The 23,861-nt window shown below is 43.2% G+C and overlaps 2 protein-coding genes across 13 annotated transcripts in view; one reads left to right on the plus strand and one right to left on the minus strand.

The window, feature by feature from the left end:
• The window catches only part of DCUN1D2 (defective in cullin neddylation 1 domain containing 2), a 31,963-nt gene extending 16,434 nt beyond the window's left edge, over positions 1-15,529 (minus strand). Inside the window, exons 1-4 of one of the 7 annotated variants that reach the window (XM_059685195.1) lie at positions 15,222-15,529; positions 9,306-9,490; positions 7,866-8,082; positions 3,378-3,546 (exon numbers count right to left, since the gene is read on the minus strand). In XM_059685195.1, the coding sequence (XP_059541178.1) occupies positions 3,378-3,546; positions 7,866-8,040 (344 nt within the window). In that variant the 5' untranslated portion in view covers positions 8,041-8,082; positions 9,306-9,490; positions 15,222-15,529. Of the gene's footprint in view, positions 1-3,377; positions 3,547-7,865; positions 8,301-9,305; positions 9,491-12,331; positions 12,355-15,221 lie in introns of those variants that run through there. The other 6 variants (XM_059685191.1, XM_059685193.1, XM_059685188.1 and 3 more) reach the window with 6 other exon arrangements.
• Positions 15,530-15,701: 172 nt separating this feature from the next.
• Positions 15,702-23,861, plus strand: part of TMCO3 (transmembrane and coiled-coil domains 3) — a 49,190-nt gene continuing 41,030 nt past the window's right edge. For 3 of the 6 annotated variants that reach the window (XM_059685182.1, XM_059685187.1, XM_059685185.1), the window contains exons 1-2: positions 15,702-15,902; positions 22,919-23,442. In XM_059685182.1, coding sequence (XP_059541165.1) covers positions 22,999-23,442 — 444 coding nt within the window. In that variant the 5' untranslated portion in view covers positions 15,702-15,902; positions 22,919-22,998. Of the gene's footprint in view, positions 15,903-18,431; positions 18,530-21,284; positions 21,380-22,918; positions 23,443-23,861 lie in introns of those variants that run through there. The other 3 variants (XM_059685183.1, XM_059685186.1, XM_059685184.1) reach the window with 3 other exon arrangements.

Here is a 23,861-nt window from a genome sequence, read left to right on the forward strand (position 1 = left end):
CTTCAAAATATGGGCTGCCTTTCCACTTCCTTGATGATGTGTCTTGATGAGCTGTAATTTTTAGTATAGTACACTTTATCCATTTTCTTTATAGTGTTTTCTTGGTGATATTTTAAAACTTTCCCAACTGCATAATCATAAAGATATTCTTCTACATTATTTTCTAGAGGATTCTGCTGTTAGCCTTTCAAATGGAGATCTACAATCCACTTGGATTATTGGTTCATTTCCATTGTCATATAACATTCTGCCGGGGTCCAACCCCAGCAGGTCCAGGGGTCCCCAAAGGCGTGGATGGAGTCGGCGAAGAAGGAAGGACACGGAGACAGTGTTCAGTTGATCAGCAGCCTAGCCAGGATCTCCAGCCAGGATCTCCAGCCAAGTTCTGGTCTGGATCTCCAGAGAGGTTCTGCTTCGGATCTCCAGCAAGGTTCTGTAGCCATGTTCCCTAGCTAGGTTCTTCAGCCAGGTTCTGTACTAGGTTCTCCAGCCAGGTTCAGTCACCAGGTTCTAGTCAGGTTCTCTTGCCAATTTCTGTAGTCAGGTTCAGTCCAGGATCTTTTGCCATGCTCTCTCCAGAGAAGTTCTTCTGTCTCTAGAGAACGTTCTGTGTAGGTTCTGTGCCTAGGTTCTGTCTCCTAAGTTCTGTGTGTTTCTGTCTTATTACAACTGTATTTATACCAGTTGATTCAATCCTATCAATCTCTATTACAAAGGTTAGGGCGTTTCTTATCTCCATTCCAGGGAGAAAAGATTATGTAGTTTAAGCATGATTGTTCGTAGTTAAAGTGATTAATTACCCGCCTGGCACTTAGTTAAGAGGTTTTATTCCCTCCCTAACTTCAGGGGAAAATCCCTACCTGGGGATTCAACCTTTCTCGGAGAGGTGACCTTGGTTGAAACACAGCACCAATAAGGTGAGCAAACATATTAAGAACCGTATGCCATATATGCCAGGTCCCTTGAAACAGCAAGCATGGACCGGCTCCTGGCAACATTCCATTAAAATTTTATGTGTGGTGTGAGGTAGGGATCAGACAAATTTTTTCCCATATGCCAATTCTCCCAGGACCATTTACTGAAAAGATGTTCTTTCTCCACTTTCCTGAAGTGCTGCCTTTGCCATAATCCAATGTACCTGTATACATGGATTTGTTTCTGGGCCCTCCATTCTGTTCCACTGGTATATTTATCTATTATGGTACTCAATATAGTCTTAGTTATTATAGTTTGAAGTCCTGACTAGTTGGTAGAGCAAATCTTCTCACCTTGATCTTTTTTTCTTTAAGAATTGTTGGCTACTCTTGACCGTGCATATTCATATACATTTAAAATCCACTCGTCAAATTACACACACATAAACCTACTACTTATTAGAGATCATATTAAATGTACAGATAAATTTAGGGATCAAACAGAAAGTGTTACAACCTATAAATGAGGTGTATTTCTCCATTTATTCAGGATTCCTATCTCTCATTGAGTTTTCTCTATGGAGGCAGCGCACATATTAAATTAGATTTACCCTAGGTGTTTTGTATTTTTGATGCTATTGGAAATGATATTTTAAAAAATTCATTTTATTTTGTTTCATTATTACGTTCAGTGTTTTGAAATAATATCAATTTTTGTTTGCTGACCTTGTGCCCTGTAGTCTGGTTAACCTCAGCTTGAGGTAAACCACAACTGTGTGGTGTTGGGTGAAGGACAAACAGACCATGGAATATAATAGAGAACCCAGAAATAGAGCAACACAGTCATTTTTTTTTGATTTTACAAAGATGTCATGGTATTTCATAAAGTTTACTCAGCCTACTTAAGAATCCTCTGTTAAAGGCAGGTACTCTAGCCACAGTCAACAGTCAACAGCCAGGAAAACGTGTGAAAAAAAACCCCCAACAAAACAGAGCAGACACAAAAGCCAAAATATATTTTAAAGCTTAGTGCTATTTAGACTAGAAGCCAACAGTCCTCTGCATCCCTAAAAGCAATGAGATTGTTTTTATAATACACTTTTTGAACACATGAATGATACTTTTGCTTGCTACATAGCACTTTAATATTTACAAAATGCTTTTACCTTTAACTTCCCTGTGAAATGTGGACAGCAGTACCATTAACTATCATTAACTGGTAATCTTAAATTACACTCTGTATACTCCATATAAAAGGGCATGAAATATCTAACACATTTTGCAAAGATTCACACTCAAAATCTTTAAAGTATGTTTTTAAAGTTATGACACTTAACAGGATAACAAGCAAGAATTTAAAACATTTACTTGTATAATATATTTCTAGACAGTGTCTTAGAAATGCCAGTAAGTGTTTCTATAAGAAGCACTTATTTCCAAATCTCTCATTTTGGGGAGATTTTTAACAGATAGGATAGTGTATAGTATCATGCTCATGGAATACTTCTTTAATAGGTTGTTTTCCATTCTAAAAGTACTAGTAATTTATCAAGGCTTTCCTAGTGCAAAGAACATGAAAAAATACACTACTACACCATTGTCACAATGTTCTCTTTTGTTTTTTTGGTTTTACAAAACCACCAGGTTATGGTAAGATAACACTACAAATCAAAGTTTTGTAGAGTTTATCATTTAAACAGACAAGGCTGACAAACATCACAGTTTCATCAGTTTAATGGGAAAAAAACGAATGCTCTATTCCCCCATCTGGCCTGGAATGCTGAAGCACATGCCTTAAGAACATGTTTACTTTAGGCTTTCAAGCTCCTTGAGCAGCTAAAAAAGGCTAGTTTAAATTGTCAACAATGAAATACCAGAATATCAGCAAGTCAAGCAAGTTGGCTTTTACACGACCTCATGAAATAGTTCGATAAGTTTAATGATTAAAAGACATTTGTTATGTGCTTTCATTTACTTCTTGGACTTATCTGACAAGTGAAAAACATCTTAAGCTATTAATGAAGATTTAATCCCAACCTTGTAGGTAGAACAGAGAAATATTACAAGCAAAAATCAAAACGACATTTTATTAATGCTTAATATAGCAACACACTAAACTATACATTTAGTACACAGTATTATGAAATAAGCCAAAGAGCTGAAAACAAACAAACAAAAACATCCTGATGCTTACTGTCAATTTAAAACTGGGGGGGAAAAATTAAAAAGTAGAAAATAAATTCAAAAGGAATTAATCTGAGAAAATATTATGAAATAAAACTTAAATTGGAATTTACTAGTAAAGGGAAACCAAAGGCTTAATATAGTGTAGCTGCATAAGAAATTTATAAGATACACAAATAAAATAAATTAATATGAAATTCATGTTTACAGACTTAAAAAGAATTAATGTTGAAAGTATCTTCCTTTATGAAAAATTTAAACTGAGATCAATTTACTTACCCAAGCTCGGTCATGCCATCTACAAATTCCTTTTTGCTAAATTCACATTGAGTTGCTGCCCTGAATTTCCACGCTATAACCAAAACGCTGATACTGGCAGGATCTAGGCTTAAATCATCACAAAACTGTTGAATCCCATCAATTCCAATTTTATTTTCATCTTGTGGGTCTATAGTTAAAATTAAGGAAAAAAGTTATACTATTTTGGAAAGTACTACTGAAATGTTAGAATCATACATCTATTACATAGTTCTAGAAAGCTTGTTTCAAATACATCAGCAGACTGTAATTGTCTACTCTATGAGAAAGATAGCAACAAATAATAATTTATCCAGCAAGTACTCCTATTTTTAAAGTCTAGGTTTCTGGGCGTTAGTGAAAAAAAAAAAAAAATCATTCAAACTTCTTTTAGAAGATTTCATCATTAACAAAAAATGTAATTTCCCTAAAATAAAATAAAATTCAAGTTTACAAAATTTTAGTTTGCCCAATGGCAAATTGTTACAAAAATACTGCATTGGTATTCATAGTATTTTAAGTTTTTATCACAACCCCACCTAAAGATTGCCGTTTTTCTTTTAAAAGTGATTTCATTTGCTATAGTTCTAATGCTACTATACAATACCTATTTTCAAAATCATTTAGTTTATGCATCCACATTAACAGCTTAGAAATTCAAGTTTCCCCCACCCTTCACTTCTGGTTTATAAATAAAATTAAGAAACTTAGCATTTCCCTATCAGAAATTCAAAAAGTAAAATCTATTAAAGAAGAATCCCAGCAAGATCTCATCAAACTAGATCTAGTAATTTGACAGACTGTCTGTATCATAATATATTATCACTAGAGGCCCAGTGCATGAAATTCGTGCACTCAGAGGCCTGTGCCCTCTCGCTGGGAGCCCTAAGGGGATGCCGACGGCCAGCAGTCAGACATCCTTAGCGCTGCCGCAGAGGAGGGAGAGGCTCCCACCACTGCCGCTGCATTCACCAGCCGTAAGCTTGGCTCCTGGCTGAGCGGCGTTCCCCCAGTGGAAGTGCACTGACCACCAGGCAGCAGCTCCTGCGTTGAGCATCTGCCCTTTGGTGGTCAGTGTGCATCATAGTGACCGGTTGTTCCACCATTGGGCTGAAACTGGCTCTCTGACATCTACCGAGGGTTCCCAGATTGCAAGAGCACACAGCCCAGACTGAGGAACCCCACTGGTGCACAACCAGGGCCGGGGAGGGACGCAGGAGGTTGGCCAGCCAGGGAAGGACTACGGGAGGGCTCCAAGGCATGGCTGGCCCATCTTGCTCAGTCCCAATCGGCTGGACCCCAGCAGCAAGCTAACCTACCAGTTGGAGCGTCTGCCCCCTGGTGGTCAGTGCACATATAGCAAGCAGTTGAGTGGCCTTAGCATATCATTAGCATATTACTCTTTGATTGGTTGAACGATTGGACGATAGGACACTTAGCATATTAGGCTTTTATTATCCTATATAATAAATAGATAATATGCAAATTGACCATCACACCCTCACACAAGATGGGCGCCCCCATGTGGTCAAAGATGGCCACCTCCATGTGGTCACAAGATGGCCACCACAAGATGGCTGGCAGGAGAGGGCAGTTGTGGGCAATCAGGCCAGCAGGGGAGGGCAGTTGGGGGTGACCAGGCCGGCAGGGGAGGGCAGTTAGGGGTGACCAGGCCGGCAGTGGAGGGCAGTTGGGGGCGATCAGGTCGGCAGGGAAGGGCAGATGGGAGCAATCAGGCCGGCAGGGGAGCAGTTAGGCTGGGAGGGGAGTGGTTAGGGGGTGATCAGGCTGGCAGGCAGAAGCAGTTAGGGACAATCAGGCAGGCAGGCAGGCAAGTTGTTGGGAGCCAGTAGTCCCGGATTGTGAGAGGGATGTCCGATCCCTGTGACTTCCTGTGGGATTGGGCCTAAACCAACAGTCAGACATCCCCCGAAGGGTCCCAGATTGGAGAGGGTGCAGGCCGGGCTGAGGGACAACCCCCCTCCCCCAGTGCACAAATGTCATGCACCGGGCCTCTAGTATAGGATAATGTATGTGTTGATTCTGTTAGAACAGGGATAGGGAACCTTTTTTCTGCCAAAGGCCATTTGGATATTTATATCATTCATGGGCCATACAAAATTATCAACTTAAAAATTAGCCTGCTCTATTTGGTCAAACATTTAATTAACTCACCCCTAATGCCTTGGCAGTGCCAGGCCAAATGATTTTGGGCTGGACATTCCCCACCCCTGGTTTAGAAGGTGGAAACAGAAAACTTGTAGCTCCTTCACTTAAATAAAGATTAAGTGTGATAAACTTCTGTCCTACAAGATTTAATTTTGGTCACTTAAGTACTATGTATTACATTTTAAATATATAAAAGAAAAACTGATGATTAAATGAATGAAACCAAAAATATCCTTCCACCTCTATTCTATTAATACTATTTCAAAAGTATTAGTGATGAAATAACTGCTGTCGTGGGTTTACAGGACAAAGGTTCTGTAAAACATTCTCACTTGTCTTTCTTTCAATTCTATGCTCCTAACATTATAGATTTTAAGGATAACAGAAAAACTGGTCTACAATGCTCTCACCTAATAAGCAATCTTAATAAATTTCATATACAATAATATTGTATATTTTAAAGTAACTTTAGAAGTACTTATTCATTTGTATATATTAGTGCATAACCAACATATTTGTCCTTGAACAATACTGTATATTTATTTTTAGAACCCCACATGATTATACCATATATCTACTTTAAATAACTAAAATTACATGGATAATATTAAATGAAGGGATGAAGTTTAAACTAAAGAAAAATGACAATTTTCACTTATATAACTGTATTTTTTCAAAGGCAGCTGCACATATTTGAATAATTTTTAAAATCTGCACAGCATCTAACTTACAAAATTAGCTCAACAATTAACAGCCAAAAAATTAAAGAACACTAAAGCTTAATTTAAAATAATGTTCATTTTTTTAAGAACTACAAGTACAAATCTTCTTTTAGAATATGTTTCTGAGCCAAGATATTTTTAAAAATGCAATTCTCAATCCATTCTTCATATCTAGACAGATTAAAATATACACACAGTATTCTCAAAAGTAAAACATGAAAATAATAAACAAGAATTTAAAGCCATAGGAGTTATACTGTTTGAGTTAATACTTGCTTAAATTAGTGTTTTTTGTTTTGTTTTGTTTTACGTTTGGCAAATAAAAGGATTTGCCTTAGAAATTACTAGAAGAAAAAAAAAAACCCTCAATAAACTCTTGAATCTTGCTGCCTCTCCCATCACAGCACAGATTTGACATTTCATATGAAATCTAAAAGCCTGCCGAGTGATTTGAATCTGTATATATTCAACATATAGACTTTTTTTTAATGCAGACTTATTTATGTAATATGACTCTATTTTTGTTGTTGTTGTTAATCCTCATCTGAGGATATTTTTTCCATTGATTTTTAGAGAGAGTGAAAGAGAGGGGGAGAAACATCTATGTGAGAGAAACACATCTATTGGTTGCCTCCAGCACGCACCCCAACTGGGGCCAGGGATCGAGCCCACAACCGAAGTATGTACCCTTGACTGGAATGGAATCTGGGCCCCTTGGATGCGGGCTTACTCTCTGACCACTGAACCAAATCGGCCAGAGCGCAGTATGGCTGTATTTTGATATGGAAAGCTTCATTCTTGGTGTTGATTTCAATAAAAATAACAACGGTTCCCAAGCTCCAACACAGGTTTCTTTAGTAAGAGCTTTTCCCAAAGCTCATGCAATAACTGAAGTTGTTTCAGTATTACAACACTATTACACTGTGTTAAGAGATGGATAACTTTTCCCGACACATCGGAACTATTTTTATGATTTGGTACTGTTATTTATTTATTTATTCATTTTATTATATTTCAGAGAGGAAGGGAAGAGGAAAGAGATAGAAACATCAATGATGAGAGAGACTCATTCATCGGCTGCCCCCTGCACATCCCCCACTGGGGATCGAGTCTACAATCCGGGCATGTGCCCTGACTGGAATTGAACTGTGACCTCCTGGTTCATAGGTCGACACTCAACCACTGAGCCATGACTGGCCTGGCATTCTTGGTACTGTTTTTAAACAACTTTCTCACTACCAATATTCAGCCTAGATGGAACTGCTTGGGGAAAAACACTATATTCACCTGGCCACGATACTATACTATTGACGGATCCCCAGCCGCTAGTGATCCCAGTAGGGAGAGCTGACTGCCAATCAGTCTTTAGACTGCTCTCTTCTCATCCCACCCATAATCTACATCTATTAATAGTCACAATTCCATTTAAACTGGATTTTGCAGCTGGGTGTCAGGAAGAGTAGGAACAGCATGAAGGTCTTTTGAACACAGCATCAGAAATTCAACAACAACACCAGTCTGCTCCCTCGGATGGAAGCAAGTTCTTTCCTGTCTGCCCGTTGTCACCGTCACCCCTTACCTTTGTACCTGTTATACAGCTGCTCCAGCCTCTTCTTGTCCACTGTGTTTTTCATGGATTCCTTGTGGAACGAGTCCGGGTTTTGGAAGAAGTTGTCGGTGGCCACGTCTAGTTTCCACTCATTCTGTGTTAAGCAGTAGATGGCAGTTCTTTCGCCAGCCTGAGTAAATGCCATAAACTGGCGGACCTTGTCCTTCTGAGATGATTTAAGCTTATGCTTTGGGATGCAAAAGAAGCAGGAAAGCCAATGAAGCCAATCCAGAGGTTTGTTTCAGCATTCTATTCCTAATGCCTATATTTTAACTGGACTTAGTTTTTGTTTTTTTTTTTCTTGTTGGGTGACTCAACTTCACTTCAGAATTACAGGAAGACAAAGGCTTGTTCTTCATCAGTTAAAAAGACTGCACAGTCTTCTGAAAATTGAAACGACAGCATCTATATAGCAACAGATATGCAAAGTCTAATCTTCAAAACATGATGAGAATCAATATTTTATACAAAATTTACATTCTGATCTCTACCCACTTCAATTTGCATGAGCACCTTATTTTTCCCTAAGTCTCAGTAAATCCCTCTTTATAATACACGAGGCCCCTGATGAAATGAGGCTGGGTACGCGACCCAAGGCCTGACCATATCACTGCCACCCAACTGTTCTCTTTGGCTACAATTAATTTCAGGCTCTAATGAACGGGAGGAGGAATTCCCAGTTCGAAAACATCTTTTTTTTTTTTTTTTAAGTTTTTCCCATTTTAAAATCGGCAGAACCACACTGATCAAAACATACATACACAATTAAGCATAGTGTGAAAAAAATTTACAAGAGTTCCAAAAGCAGGCACAAAAAGCTCGTTACGACTAATTGAATATGATACTAATAGCAAGAATGTCTGTGTACATGAGACAGAAATAAAATAGAAAAATAGGGCAGAGGCTGTGAGGCAGTAAATAGCAAAACTGCCAAGTAACTGTACTATATATAGTATATAATGAAACAAAATAACATCTTAATACTTCCAGATATAGGATGGTAAAGTTTCCATTTATCTAAGATAACTTGATTAAAATGATACTAGGAATAAAAGTGATTCACTAATTTCTGTAAATCAAAATGGACTCAATCTAAGATGCTAATACTTTACACATAAGGGGGACATTTTTACTTGAGAATTTAAACTCAATCTTGTTTTTAAAAAGATGAGACAGCTTAAAGAAACACAAAATAAAATGTAACTTACAAACATATGTAAATGGAAAACAAGCTATAGATGAAGAAACTGAGAGGAGGGGAAAAGGAAAATAAGAAAGCCAAGGACACGATACAGACATGCACACCACATACAAGAGCTGAAAATTAAGCTCCAAGCTTCCCAGTTGCCAAAGCAGAGAAGAAAATAGGACTAGTTGGAAAATCTGTTTTTATAAGATTAAAAAACCTACCAGTGGCCCAGAAGAGACACAGCTCCTCCTGGCACTGAAACCCAAAGGAAGCGTCCCCTGTGGCTGCTCATGAAAGGGCAGTGCGCAATGTCCCCTCCGTACCAGACCAACTCCTCACCAAGATGCCAACAACAAACAGCAGGGCAAGCTTCCAGAGCTGTTCTTAAGGCACCCCTCCGCGCATGCTGAAGCCAAAAGAGCACAGCATATATAATTCAGCAGGAGCACAGACAGTGCAGTCCAGTACACTGCTCTCCGGGTATGGTCTGAGGACCCCAGGGATCCATGATGACACAACTATCTCCACAATGATTCCAAGCCACTCTCCGCCCTTCTCACTCTCATTGGCGTACTCTAGAGGCTTCCAGAGGCTGCACAGCTTGTGCTATCACAACAGGGTGAATGCAGAACACTTGAGAACCTATCTTTTATTAAGCTGGACATTAAAGATAACTTGCAAAAAGGTAATGCAATGCAAACACATATGGGCTTATTATTACTAAGTATATAAACATTTTTAAACTTTCCATTTCCATTTCTTTCTTTTTTTTTTTTTTTTTTTTTTTAGTTCATGTTCTTTATTTATTTCAGAGAGGAAGGGGAAGGAGGAGAGAGAGATAGAAGCATGAATGATGAGAGAAAACCATTGATAGAGCCTACAACGTGGGCATGTGCCCCTGACTGGAATGGAACCCAGGACCTTTCAGTCCACAGGCCGATGCTCTATCCACTGAGCCAGACTGGCCAGGGATTCTACTTCATATTCTTTTTTTTTTTTTTATTGCTTAAAGTATTACAAAGGGTATTACATATGTGTCCATTTCCCCCCCCCCCCCCCCCGCCCTAGACAGTCCCCTAGCCTCCCCTATCCCCCGGTGTCTTATGTCCATCGGTTATGCTTATATGCATGCATACAAGTCCTTTGGTTGATCTCTTACCCCCCTACCTCCTGCACCCCCACCCTCCCCGGCCTTCCCGCTGCAGTTTGACAATCTGTTTGAGGCAGCTCTGCCTCTGTATCTATTATTGTTCAAAAGTTTATAATGGTCTCTATTATCCATGAATGAGTGAGATCATGTGGTATTTTTCCTTCATTGACTGGCTTATTTCACTTAGCATAATGCTCTCCAGTTCCATCCATGCCTCCATTTCTAATATGGAACATACCCATGGCTACTACGCACATAAACAAAAGCTCTTTGGGGTCCCAATAATTTTTCAAAGCGTATAGGGGCCGTGGGACTAAAACGTTTGAGAACTGATCTAGAGTAACACAGAAAATTAACGATTTGGCTACTAAGAACAATGTTGATCATTTTGGGTGTTTGGTCCCATTTGGAATCTGATGAAAGTCACAGAACTTTCTCCAGGAAAACATATGTGGTACATGTGGTACACACATGTGCATGTAGTTTTGCATATAATCTCAGGGTTGTCACAGAACACTTAAGCCAATCTATTGGTTCCTCAGAGGATAGGGGAAGGTGGAACTCCGTTTAAAAACTGATGCCTGATGTAATAATATGAACAATAAAGATTTAATTAAAAAAAAACAACAAAAAAAAACTGATGCCTGGCTAGTGTGACTCAGTGATAGAGTGTCAACCCATGAACCAGGAGGTCATGGTTTGATTCCTGGTCAGGGTTTGATTCCTGGGTTTCAGACTCAATCCCCACTAGGGGGTGTGCAGGAAGCAGCTGATCAATGACTCTCAATTCTCTCTCATCATTGATGTTTCTATCTCTCCTTCTCCTTTTCTCTCTCTGAAATGAATTTTTTAAAATGCAGATAAATGCACTTTAAAAAAACAAACAACTGATGAGCAAGATCAGGAGCTGATTGGTCTCTATTGCAGCTACTCAACTTTTCCATTGCAGTGAAAGCAGCCCTTTACAACATGCAAATGAGTGCACATGCTGTGCACCAATAAAACTTTATTTGCAGCCAAGGCCGGATTGCTCGGTTGGTTGGAGTATCACCCCCTACACCAAAAGGTTGCGAGTTGGATTCCTGGTCAGAGTGTATAAAAGAGGCAACCAATCGATGTTTCCTTTCTCTCTTTCTCCCTTCCTTTATCTCTCAAATCAATATAAATCCTCACGTGAGGATTTAAAAAAATTATATTTACAAAAACAGGCAGCTAGCCTATGGTCTGTAGTTTACAATCTTGATCTATATTTTAGGTTTAATACATGGAATATGTATTCTATACATTATTTCCTGAAATTGAGCCCTTGGAAAGAACTAGAAAAAAGAGTTCCAGGTATATTCTTTGGTAAGATCAAATTCATCTAAATTAGGGCAGATCCCATAAGTTCTGATAGTGAGCTGATAAAAATAAAGCTAGCATCTTTTTATGATCGTCTCCCCAAGGGAGGGTGGGCAAAGCCAAGTGTTACCTCAGAAAGCTTAAGATAGAAACAGATGTTCAATCTCAAAATGGCACACCATTAAAAATAACCATGATATATTTATTATGGAAATTGCCATCAATGCTGGATTTAAAAATTTTGTCATGGTTGCAAAATTCAGTATATACACACAATGAAGCACAGTCATAAAAAGAAATAAAGTACTGATGTTACGATGTGGATGAACCTCGCAAATATGCTGAGTGAAAGAAGTCAGTCACAAAAGGTCACATAATGAATAATTCCATTTTTATGAAATATCCAGAAGAGACAAGTCCACAGAGATTGAATGAAGCAGACTGGTGACTGCTAGGGGCTGGAGTGAGGGGAACGGGGAGTGAGTGTTAATGAATGTGGGATTTTCTTGGGGGTGATGAAAATGTTTGGAAATATACAGAGCTGGTGGTAGTAGTACAACGTTGTGATTGTACTAAACAGTACTAAATGCAACTAAAACTCCTTACTGTTTAATAGTTAATTTTATGTTATATAGATCCCACCTCTAAAGAAAATTCCCCATCGTACCCTTGGAACCTTCTAGATTAATCAACAGAGTAGCATACTGTCAGGTAACTTAATTATTTAACCAGTTTATATAATTGGTAGACCCATACCAAGTGTTGACAGACAGCTGGAAGATATGGTGATGCCTGATCTCAAGGCACTTTTCTAGATAATCTGCTCTTGAAGCCTTTCCTAATATGTGACAAAAAATTCTATCAACGTGTAAAGGAGAATGCTTTCTGAAAACCCTGGAAGAGGTGCAGGAGTATATGGACCCAGGCCCCACAAAGTGGTCTGAACTGTTACTATAAGTTAAAAAATGGGTAGACCTGCAGTTAAGAGAAATAAATAGATCCCTCTTCCATCTATTCCAAGTGACTGCTATGTCATAAGACAGAACCTTGAACCTCTAAGTGGTATAAAGGGGCTAGTTGTTAATGAGCAACAGTAGCCATGGGCCTAAGTATAGCCCATAAGTCTCTGGCTAGAATGAAAAGCAAGGGAACTGTCATTAAAGTTGCAACAATTTGATATTACCCATTACAAGTTTCTCCACAAAATAATAGCAATTAAAAACAAAAATCATTAAGCTAAGTCTAAAGATTGTATGCTAAATTTGCAAACTGCAAGTTGCAATTTGTAAAAAAAGGAACTGGCATAAAGCTGTCTAGAAGAAAAAGCCTCATAAACGAATTCATTATAGGGGAAAGAAGAAAGCTCTGGTCTATTTAAACAGCACTAAATCCATAAATTGGCAGGACCAGAGCTTACCCTGTCAAGAGAATTAAATTAATGTAGCTTTTAAGGGGGGGAGAGGGACATTTTCTATGTTTCATTGTTTTAGAATATTAAATGTACACAATTCTTGAAATAAAAACCTGGATAATCCAGTAGAAACAGCAAATAAAATCCCTAACCTATAGAAAAAGTCTCAAATATTTTAACTATGACCCTGTGAAATAATCATTTACATAATCTGGGCATCAAGACTTGACCACACATAAAATGAAAAAAACACACACACACAAGTTATTCTTACAATGAATGCCCTTCCACCTAATACAACGAATTTTCTCTTAGGGTCAACTTACTAGGGCTGCCAGGGCAATCAAATGTTCAAATTAATTACATAAACTTGGTCGCTTGGACTTTGTTTCAGGCTGGGGGTGGTGGTAAACTCAGTGTTTCCTTTCACACTCCTGGATCTCCAGCCTCGGCAGTGGTTGCACCGTGCTCTTCTGCAAGTTAAGCCTTCCTTCCCCTTAAGCGCTGGAGAGAGAGTGGTCTCTGCCTGCTGAGGGGGCCATATCCTGCCTACGTCAGCAGGTGCCTCCTGGCCGCACTGCTGACCACCCCCCTCTTGGTTTCTATGACCACTCTCTTTCGTCTCCCCGTTTCTCTGACATGACCGTCTTCAGCTCCTTGGCCCATCTTCCCAACCTGAAGTTCTGTCTCAGGCCTCCACTCTTTCCCCTACACATTCCTCCAGGACTAGTTCTCTCCTGCTGGGGACCTTCCCATTGGCCTCCCGGTACCATTAGGACGAAGACTAACGTTTTCTTTCTGCCCTAGAAGACTGCACAATCTGGTTCCAGGCCCCTTACAAGCCTCCTGCTGTGTCACTTTCCCTTGGCTCCTTGTGCTGTCGCCAGGCCGACCTCCTACCACCTATTCTGTTCTTTCCACCGGGAGTACTGCTCACCTCTGGCTGTGCCTGGCATCCCCCTCATTTCCGAGAGCTCCCGCTCACACTCTGGCTAAGCCTTCCTTGCCTTGGCATGGGACACCACTCACCCACCCACCCCAAGGGTTCCTGGAACCTGTGCCACTCCCTAGCACTTATCCCAACTGTAATAAAATAGTTGCATGCTTGGAGCTTATCTCCCCTGCTAGCCAGACACTGGTCAGAACACCAAACCCACGTCTGGCTCGCTCACCATCAAACCCCCAACATCTTCGCACGACCTCCCTCGCCAAGAGAAATCACTGGGTTTATTGACTGCGTGATGAAACCCATCGATGGCCACGGTTTCCACTACATTTCAAAGTAATCAGACATTTCCCGAGACGTCTTTTCTGAGCTCCCGATCTCTATTTCCAACTAACCACAGGACCCTCCTATTTCCCCCTCGTCACTATCGTACAGTCTTCCCGCACAAATCTCTTCTCCCTTCTATCTTCTCTGTTTTTGCTGAATAATCTCACCATCTGCTCAGATGCCCAAGCCAGAAACTGCTGAGTCCTTTCTTTCCTTTATTCTCCCTTTCTGAAGAGTTCCCTAAAAGTCTTCCCCCCTCCCTCTCCTCCTCCCCCTTATTCCTACAGACAATCTCTGGCTCAAGTCCTCACCGCTTCTGCTCTAAATCATTACAACTTCCTAACTTGTCTCCCTGCAGCCCTGACCACCACCGGTCCAACCTATCCTCTCCGCCAAAGGCTTTTTTATAAAATGCGAACATGATCAAATCACACACGACCCCACTTCTTAAAAAAACCTCCCAGGGCTCCCGTTATCTCCTGATAAACTCTACACTCGGCGTCCGAGAAGAGGCCCTGTGGGTGTAGCCCTGCCATGGTGGACCCCGACCTCCACGTTCCGGCCACAGCTGAATTCCCGGCACCGCTCAGAGGCACTGTCGTGCCCATTTCACCCCGAGAGGATGCTGCGTAGGTACGAACGTCCCCGCTCCTCGGTCACCCGGCGGCTCGTGCTTCGGGGAGCACCGGTCCGAGCCCCCACGCTGGCCCGGTGCCTCCATCCCGTCCAACCACATCACTGCACTGAGGTCACCGCGCAGGGCTCGCCCCAGGTCCTGCGGTCCCACCTGCGTGCCCCTCCTACTCCAGCGGCGCCCCCGGCGCAGGAGGGCGGACCGGGACCCGCCGCTCCCGTGACCTTCGAGCCCGGCGCTCCCCGGCCCTCCGACCCCCGCGCCCCCCACCCCCGGCCCCGGGTGCGCAGAAGGGGCCGGGCAGAAAGCGACGCCGCGGGCCACTTACCATTCTCCCCGGCGCTCCCCGCTGCTCGCCGGCCCCGCCGTCTGCGCAGGAGCCGCGGCCGCCGCCTCCCGCTCCGCTCCAGCCGCTCCTTCCTCTTCCTCGGCTCCCTGGACACCCGCCCTGGGAGGGGCACAGGGGAGGCGGTGACAGGTCCCGCCGACCGAACTCCAACTCCCGGCGTGCACCATCCACCCGGGAGCCGACCGGCCCAGGCCTCGCCCCTCCTCCACGCGACGCGCTCGGCGCGCGGGGGGCCGGCGGGACCCGCACGCTCCGCCCCAAATTCCGACTCCAAGGTGCACGGGCCACCCGGGGCCGACCGTCCTCAGGCCCGCTCCCTCCTACAAATCCCGACGTGCATTGCGCCGCCCAGGGGCCCAAGGTACCTGGGTCCCGCTCCCTCCTACAAATCCCAGCGAGCACCGCGCCGCACTGGAGTCGCCACAGGTGCCCACCCCCTTAAAGGGGCAGCTACTCCCTCCTGACCGTGTCTGCGGGGACGGCATCGGGAGAGGGGCTCGGCGGCTCGGGGCGTCCCCGTGACCGGACCCGGTCCCTGTCCCTGCACCAGAGGCGGCCCCGCCGCCTGCGAAGGGATGCGGGGAAGCCGCGTCCCTGTCCACCCTTCGCCACCCGGCCCCGGAGAGCCGGACCCAGGACGTGCGCGTCCGGAGCATCCCGGTGAGTGCTGCACGGGGTTCGGGCTCGGGGCTCGGAGCCTCGGTCCTGCCCGAAGTTCGGGCCCTCGGGGCTCCCACCCTAGGCCTCTCCTCCCGGCAGTCTTCCCTTCGTGGGGCTTCCCTCGGGGCGGGGTCTCCCCTTCTCTCCTCTCCGGGGGTCCCACGGACGAGGGCCTTTCTGCTCCCAGCGCCCGGCTCTCATCTCGCCTCCTGCGCGTGTGGCCTGCGGGGTGAAAGGAGGATTGTCAGCCTTCCTCGCCGCCTTCCCCCGTGGAGACAGGGCCCCGGCCATGCACCCGGGATTGCGTTCCGGGGCTGTGGTGGGGCCGTGGCGCGAACTGCAGTCTGGACGGGCAAAGCTGGGGAAGCCGCCCGAGTGGGCAGGTCACAGCTGGCGGGTTTACAGACCTCAGCCGCTGCACCCTAACTTAGGTGTGAGTTCCCGTTGCTGTGGCCGGGCTAACAACACGGTCACACGGACGACCTAGTAGTGGTTCTCACCCTTCTGGCCCTTTAAATACAGTTCCTCATGTTGTGACCCAACCATAAAATTATTTTCGTTGCTACTTCATAACTGTAACGTTGCTACTGTGATGAATCGTAATGTAAATATCAGATATGCAGGATGGTCTTAGGCGACCCCTGTGAAAGAGTCGTTCGACGCCAAAGGGGTCGCGACCCACAGCTTGAGAACCGCTGTGCCTTCTGCCCACTGGCTGTTCTGGGCCGTCACCCAGGAAAGACGAGGGGCCCGCCGGGGGACCTAGCAATGGCTGGAACCTAGCGGCCAGCTCGTCTTCACGCGCTAGGAAGCAGGAGGTGCCAGTGTGGGTGCCCGACGCCTCCTTAGGACTCCTCAGCTCCCTTCCCGTTCCCAGGACTCCTCAGCTCCCTTCCCATCCCCAGGACTCCTCAGCTCCCTTCCCGTCCCCAGGACTCCTCAGCTCCCTTCCCATCCCCAGGACTCCTCAGCTCCCTTCCCATCCCCAGGACTCCTCAGCTCCCTTCCCATCCCCAGGACTCCTCAGCTCCCTTCCCATCCAAGGACTCCTCAACTCCCTTCCCATCCCCAGGACTCCTCAGCTCCCTTCCCATCCAAGGACTCCTCAGCTCCCTTCCCATCCCCAGGACTCCTCAGCTCCCTTCCCGTCCCCAGGACTCCTCAGCTCCCTTCCCGTCCCCAGGACTCCTCAGCTCCCTTCCCGTCCCCAGGACTCCTCAGCTCCCTTCCCATCCCCAGGACTCCTCAGCTCCCTTCCCATCCCCAGGACTCCTCAGCTCCCTTCCCATCCCCAGGACTCCTCAGCTCCCTTCCCATCCAAGGACTCCTCAACTCCCTTCCCATCCCCAGGACTCCTCAGCTCCCTTCCCATCCAAGGACTCCTCAGCTCCCTTCCCATCCCCAGGACTCCTCAGCTCCCTTCCCATCCCCAGGACTCCTCAGCTCCCTTCCCATCCCCAGGACTCCTCAGCTCCCTTCCCATCCCCAGGACTCCTGCAGCTCCCTTCCTACTCCCCAAGTCCTGCTTCCTGGCTTGAAGGAAGAGCAAAGGCAGGTCGCTGGCCTCCAGCCTCCTTCTAGGCCCTGGGGCTCAGTTCTTTTTGGGTCTCACCTGATATCACCTGAGTCAATGTGATGGCCATTCTCAGTACCCCTTTGGGACACACGCTCTAAGGTAGCCCAGCATTTCATATTTATCCATTTTTTTTCTGGTTATTCTTTGGGTCATAGCATCTTACAGGTTCCAGATTTCTCTTGCAATATTATTTTTTTTAAAGTAGTGTCTCAATGATTGGAGCACTCAATGGAATATTTCGTTTTTGTAGAATTTAATTAATAATTAAATACCTTGAAGGTTTTTAATGTCTGTAAGAATTTTCTTTCTCCCTTTCTTAACTAATTTTCCAATTCTTTTATTATTTGAATGTGAGTAACTATAGATTCTATTTTCAGGATAGTAAGTGCTTTATTTTTTATTTTACAGCCTTCGATTTGTTACATTTTAAAATAAGCTTTTTAAGTTAAATCCTCCATAAATTAGATTGCAGTAGATTGTGTTGGGGAGTTTCCTCACTAGATCTTTCCACGAGCTCCTCCTTTGTTACCTGTCCAGTTACTTTTTTTTGCTGAACCTGGAAGTGTTAGTGGTATCATGAAGAAATTCTGATTTTAAAGCATCTATAATAATCTATAATAATAAAAGCGTAATACCCTAATTAGACTGGACAGCCAAGCAACCTTCCAGACAACCACACTATGACACCCACTGGCGCCAGGCCAGCCAAGGCGGGTGAGATGTGATTGGTCGGGGCGAGCCATTGCCCCATTATAGCCCTGTAGAGGGAGGCCCAGGCCACTGACCGCTGGGCTATGGCAGGTGGGCGGGGCCTCCCTCTGCAGGGGGCGATCAATCAAGGGGCTCCTGGACTGTGAGAGGGCATAGGCCTGGCTGAAAGACTTCCCTCCCACCCCCGCATGAATTTCGTGCACCAGGCCTCTAGTTAAATATAAATATTCTTCATATTTTAGTTTTTAAGAGGAAGCTAAATAACTGGTACTAGACCCTCTGTTTCTGCCACACCCACACTGCTTGCTCCAGAATTTCCTGCACATAGCCCAAGCACCAGGTCAGTTCCCCCCACACCAGGGGCCAGGTTTAGCTGGGTGGGTGGGGCTTGCATCCCCGCTTGAGCTGTCCTGTGAACTGTGGGGAGCAGGTGGCCTGTGCCAGGCAGACAGTGCTGCTGCACTAGTGCAGTGAATAAACTAGACTCTTTTTCAGCAGTTGATCTGGGAAATCTGAGTGTTCTGGAACAGCGGTCGCCAACTGGTGGTCCATGAGGTATGAAAGGTTGGTGACCACTGGTCTGGGAGGTCCAGAGGAAGAGAAGCAAAGGAGGGCTGGGCAGCAGAGCTGCGAGGTTTTCAAATTTTAGCCCATTATAAAAAATGGAAAAAAGACTAGCTGGTTCTGTTCCCCTCTGTTGGCCTCCCCTGTGCCTAAAGGGACTCCATAACCCTAGGGCTCTGGGCTCCGGGGGTCCAAGCAGCAGATGTCTGAGAAGAAAGTTTCCTCACATACTCTGTAGTCATGAGGGGGCTCACTGTTAGAGGTGTATGGGAGAAATCTTTAACTGCAGTGACTTTGTTCTGAAAAAGCCTAATCTGAGGCTACATTATTTATCCTTTGCTTTTCAGCTATTTATCCAATAAACGATATGTGACACTTCTGAATTGCTAAAAATTTTCTATAGAATAAGAGTAATGTGATTTTAATGTAAAATGACAGTGAATTTAAAGTATCAGAAGTTCTTTTGAGTAAGCTTAATGGTAATCCCACTTGCCCTTTTATTCTAAATCATTCAAGACATTTATTACAAATATTATTCTTCTTAATCAAATAACCTTATCCATTTCAAAGTTTTGAGATTCCTGTTCTGCTTTTACAAAAACAAGCAAAACTCATTAGAAATTTGATAAGTTGGGGAAATGTGTGTGTGTATTTATTTATTTATTTTAATCCTAACCTGGGGACATGCTTAGATAAAGGAAGCGAGAGAGAGAAACATTAATCAGTTGCGTTCTGTACTCTTCCTGACCAGGGATCAAACCCATAATCCAAGCATGTGCCTGACCAGGAATTGAACCAGCAAGTCTTCAGTGCATGGGAGGATGCTCAACCAAACTGAGATACTCAGGCAGGGTGGGGAGATATATTTTAATTAATGTTGGAATAGAAACTTTTCAAATAGAAACTTTGGGGGAGGGGTTGTGCTCAAAGTATTGAATTTGCTATTGCTCTAAGTGAAAAGTAACCTAGGGTTTTACTGGAGCTGAGTCATCCTGAAAATGATGACTCTGGCTCTGTTTTAGGGCATTTTCTAGTTTTTTAAAGATATGAAAAAATGTCATGGGCTTGGTTTCTTGCTCTGCAATGTAAATGGTGGTCATTACACGTAATAAAGATTTAGTGGGGAAAAGTAAACATTTATGTAGAAATTTTAAAACTCTATTTTGAAGTGATTGTAGATTCTCATGCAGTTGTAAGACATAATGCAGAGAAATCCTGTAGACCCTTTGCCCAGTTTTCCCCAATGGTAGCTCCTTACAAAACTAGCATAAGCAGGAAATTGCATTGGTATAATCCACCCCCTTAGTCAGATTGCACCAGTATGACATGCATGTGTGTGTGTGTCAGGATCTGTACAGTTGTATCACATGCGTAGATTTGTGTGGCCACACCACTGTCAAGACACAGAACATTTCTGTCCCGCAGGTCCTTCCTGCTACCTTATTATAGTCACTACCACCCCCTCACCCGTCCCTGACAACCACAATCTGTTCTCCAGCTCTACAGGTTGTCATTCAAGAGCGCTGTGTAAATGGAATCGTGCAGTGCGCCTGACAGGCTTGAGATCTGTTCCAGGTTGTATGTATCAGTAGTTCAAGATACAGAAACTTGAAGAATTTGTTATAAAAAATGCAACAAATCCCAAAAGTGTCTTTTTAGTAATGAAATATAACAATAACAAAATAACCCTGACGATAAAAATGTTTACTATTCACTCCGGAAAAAACATGTTACAGTTTAGTAGTCCATAGGGTTTGGTAGCCAAGTTTGAAGGAAAAATGAGTTTATGAAAAAGGAGTGATTCATATTTTAAGGGTCTATAAAAGACTTCAGTTTCATGTTGATGATTTAAGCTTGTTTCAGTGGAAATATTAGTTTGACTACAAATAAATTCTCAAACATTTCTCATAAAAATTAATAACTCCCTTGGGTATTATGGTTTAGAGCAGTGATGGCGAACCTATGACACGCGTGTCAGAGGTAACACGCGAACTCATTTTTTTGGTTGATTTTTCTTTGTTAAATGGCATTTAAATATATAAAATAAACATCAAAAATATAAGACTGTTTTACTATGGTTGCAAATATCAAAAAATTTCTATAGGTGACACGGCACCAGAGTTAAGTTAGGGTTTTTCAAAATGCTGACACGCCGAGCTCAAAAGGTTCGCCATCACTGGTTTAGAGGAATAGCTATTTAATTTCAGGGACTTGTTTAAGGAAGGAACCAAGAATTAAAGAAGGGGTGTTATTCACACACAAACTATGCAGCAGGTTATTTTTCTGAAGTTTGAAATCCATAAAAATCACTTTGGTGGGGAAATGGGGGGCATTAATGAAGCATCTGAAATTGGTTCTGAAATATATCTGTTTTGGTTCTGAAATATACTAAAAGTGTCTACTTCTGAAGTAACGATTCAATTCTTGCTCTCCCTTTGTACAATAGAAGCTTAGCAATTAAATGAGTCATTAAACTAACAGATCAACTATATTGCTAGGGATTACTGTGATTGGTTAATCATTTATTTACTTTTAAGGTGGGAACATTTACTTAAAATTGTATTAGAACTGTAACAAACAGCAAGTTCTCATTTATCCTGTCTTATTAAGCAGTGAACTGTTTTAGGTAAGTGAGTTCTTGTAACATTAGGAGCTGACGTATCTAAAAATGTATTGAAATTGAATAGTCTCCTGACTTTTTTAACCAGAATATAGTCTTTATTTATTTATTTATTTTTTTGGTGACTTTTCATTGTCATTCTGAACCTTGGTGGCTCTCCTAGCCTCAAGTAGTGGTATTTTTAGGATCTGCTGAAGTGCACAGAACAGTTCGGCCCTCACCAGGTCACCTGGGCTGCTAGTCTTTGCTGAGTTCTTGTGTTTCTTTTTCCTAAGCTCTGTTTTGTCTGCACTCTCCGTTGGCTGTCATTTCTGGGTTTGGTCAGAATTCTAGCTGTAGAAATACCACACTTTTATATTTGCTGCATTTAATCTGCTTTGCCTGGGAAACCACATTAAACTGATTAGAATTAGGATTATCAGTGAAATTAAAGTATCACTAAATATTTTAGTAAACAGAGCCTCAGGTAGGGGAAATATTGGTTTATTTCACAGTTGAGTAAGAATTCTTGACATGATAATGCACTGGATGCTACTATTAAGAATGATTAGATGGTGTATGTGAATGTTTTATTTCCTATGTAAAATTGTGTTTTGTTTTCTTTTTTGGCCTATGTTCTTGTACCCAGTGAGCTCCTAGCTGCCAGGTTAAGTGGATATTTTTTAGGGTGTATCTTACTGGCCTCTCTTGCATTTGTTACTTCGTCCTTCTTTAGTCTATTCTGCTACCTCTGAGGTCATTTTTTCTTAGTGACGTTGCTGCCACAGCTGCCTCCTGCTCCTTGATAAAGCTTTCCTGCCCTCTAATCTGGGCACCACAGCTGCAGCTCCCTCTGCTGCCTGTACTGAAACCTTCAACTTGTGTGTCCAGGGTCCTCTCTGTGCTTCAGTTGCCAGGTAAAATCGTACACATTGATGGAGGCCTTCCTAAAGGGATGGAGCCTGAATTTGGATGATTGGAAATGTTTAAATGTTTTATAAAGCCCTAGAGACCCAGATGTGATAATATTTGGAGATTTTATTCTCTATCCTTTATATCTCATTAGCACTTAATAGACTGACTTTGGAAATCTATTAAAATTCCAACTGATTTTGGAAAGCAAATGATATGGCAAAGCAAGCTAATAGTGCCTCAAAACATATCATGTCTGGAATGATCTGGAGCATGCTTCCCCCAGTGGTTCACTGATTTGTAAAGTGTCTGGTCTTTGATACATGAGCCTCTTACATAGAAGTGGTTTTGTCTTTTGCACTTGGTAGACTTAGTAGATATATGAGGCTGAGTTTTTTTTCTTTAAAAATATTTCCTTTAAATTCAGACATAACCGTTAGTCTCGGTTCTTACCAGGCACATACTTTAACATTCAGTATTTGAACTTAACCTCAGTGCAATAAAGAGTGCAGATGTTAATATTAATATAGAAAAAAAAATAACTTTTTTCAGAACAGTGATAGTTTTTTGGATGTAATTACTTTAACTCTGATTTCAGTAGTGATGAATCATCATTCAAATATATGTGGTAATAAACGTTTTTATTTTTTTCAGCTGAAAATGTGTATCTAAAATGCAAGCTCAGCTTAGCAGAAATCTGTGGCCTGCCTTGCCCTGTCCTCTAAAACTGGATCATGAAGGTATTGGAAAAAAATTACTTCTGGATGTTGCTCCCATTGCTTCATTTGATAGCAAATGCTGCGGAACATGAAGGGATAGCGAAACACGCCATCAAGTTACACCGCGGCAAAGGGGCAGCCATCACGCAGAGGAAGCAGTGGGTCCTAGACAGCTGCAGGAAGCTCTCCGGGCTTCTCCGCCAGAAGACCGTGGTTCTCAACAAGCTGAAAAGCGCCATCAGAGCAGTGGAAAAAGACGCCGGCCTGTCGGATGAGGAGAAGCTGTTCCAGGTGCACACGTTTGAAATTTTTCAAAAAGAGCTGAATGAAAGTGAAAATTCCGTCTTTCAGGCTATCTATGGCCTCCAGAGAGCCCTGCAGGGAGATTACAAAGACGTGGTGAACATGAAAGAGAGCAGCCGGCAGCGCCTGGAGGCCTTGAGAGAGGCTGCCATAAAGGTTAGCCATCTCACTCATTTACCGAAAGAGCCATTCGCACTCTGAGCTGGGCAGTAGAGGGAAGGGGAGATGCAGAGGGGCTGATGCTCAGCGGGGGTGGTCTGCCGGGGGCCCCTGTTCATAATGATCATGCCCAGGGACAATCTCTTGTGTAGGAGAATCTTTTGCATAATATCTTAGCGTAGTTAACATTTTACCACTTCTACAAGGAGTCATCCCCTCATGCTTTTCTGTATTGTGAAATACTTGGGTCATTGAAATACTCACTGAAGTTATCCCATAACCAGTGGTTGGCAAACCGCGGCTCGCGAGCCACATGCGGCTCTTTGGCCCCTTGAGTGTGGCTCTTCCACAAAATACCGACTTCTGTGTTGGGCCACGAAGTTTCAATCATACTGTATGTGTGCGCCCGCACGTGG

The sequence above is a fragment of the Myotis daubentonii genome, chromosome 2, assembly GCF_963259705.1.
Source record: "Myotis daubentonii chromosome 2, mMyoDau2.1, whole genome shotgun sequence".
NCBI classification, from domain to species: Eukaryota; Metazoa; Chordata; class Mammalia; order Chiroptera; family Vespertilionidae; genus Myotis; species Myotis daubentonii.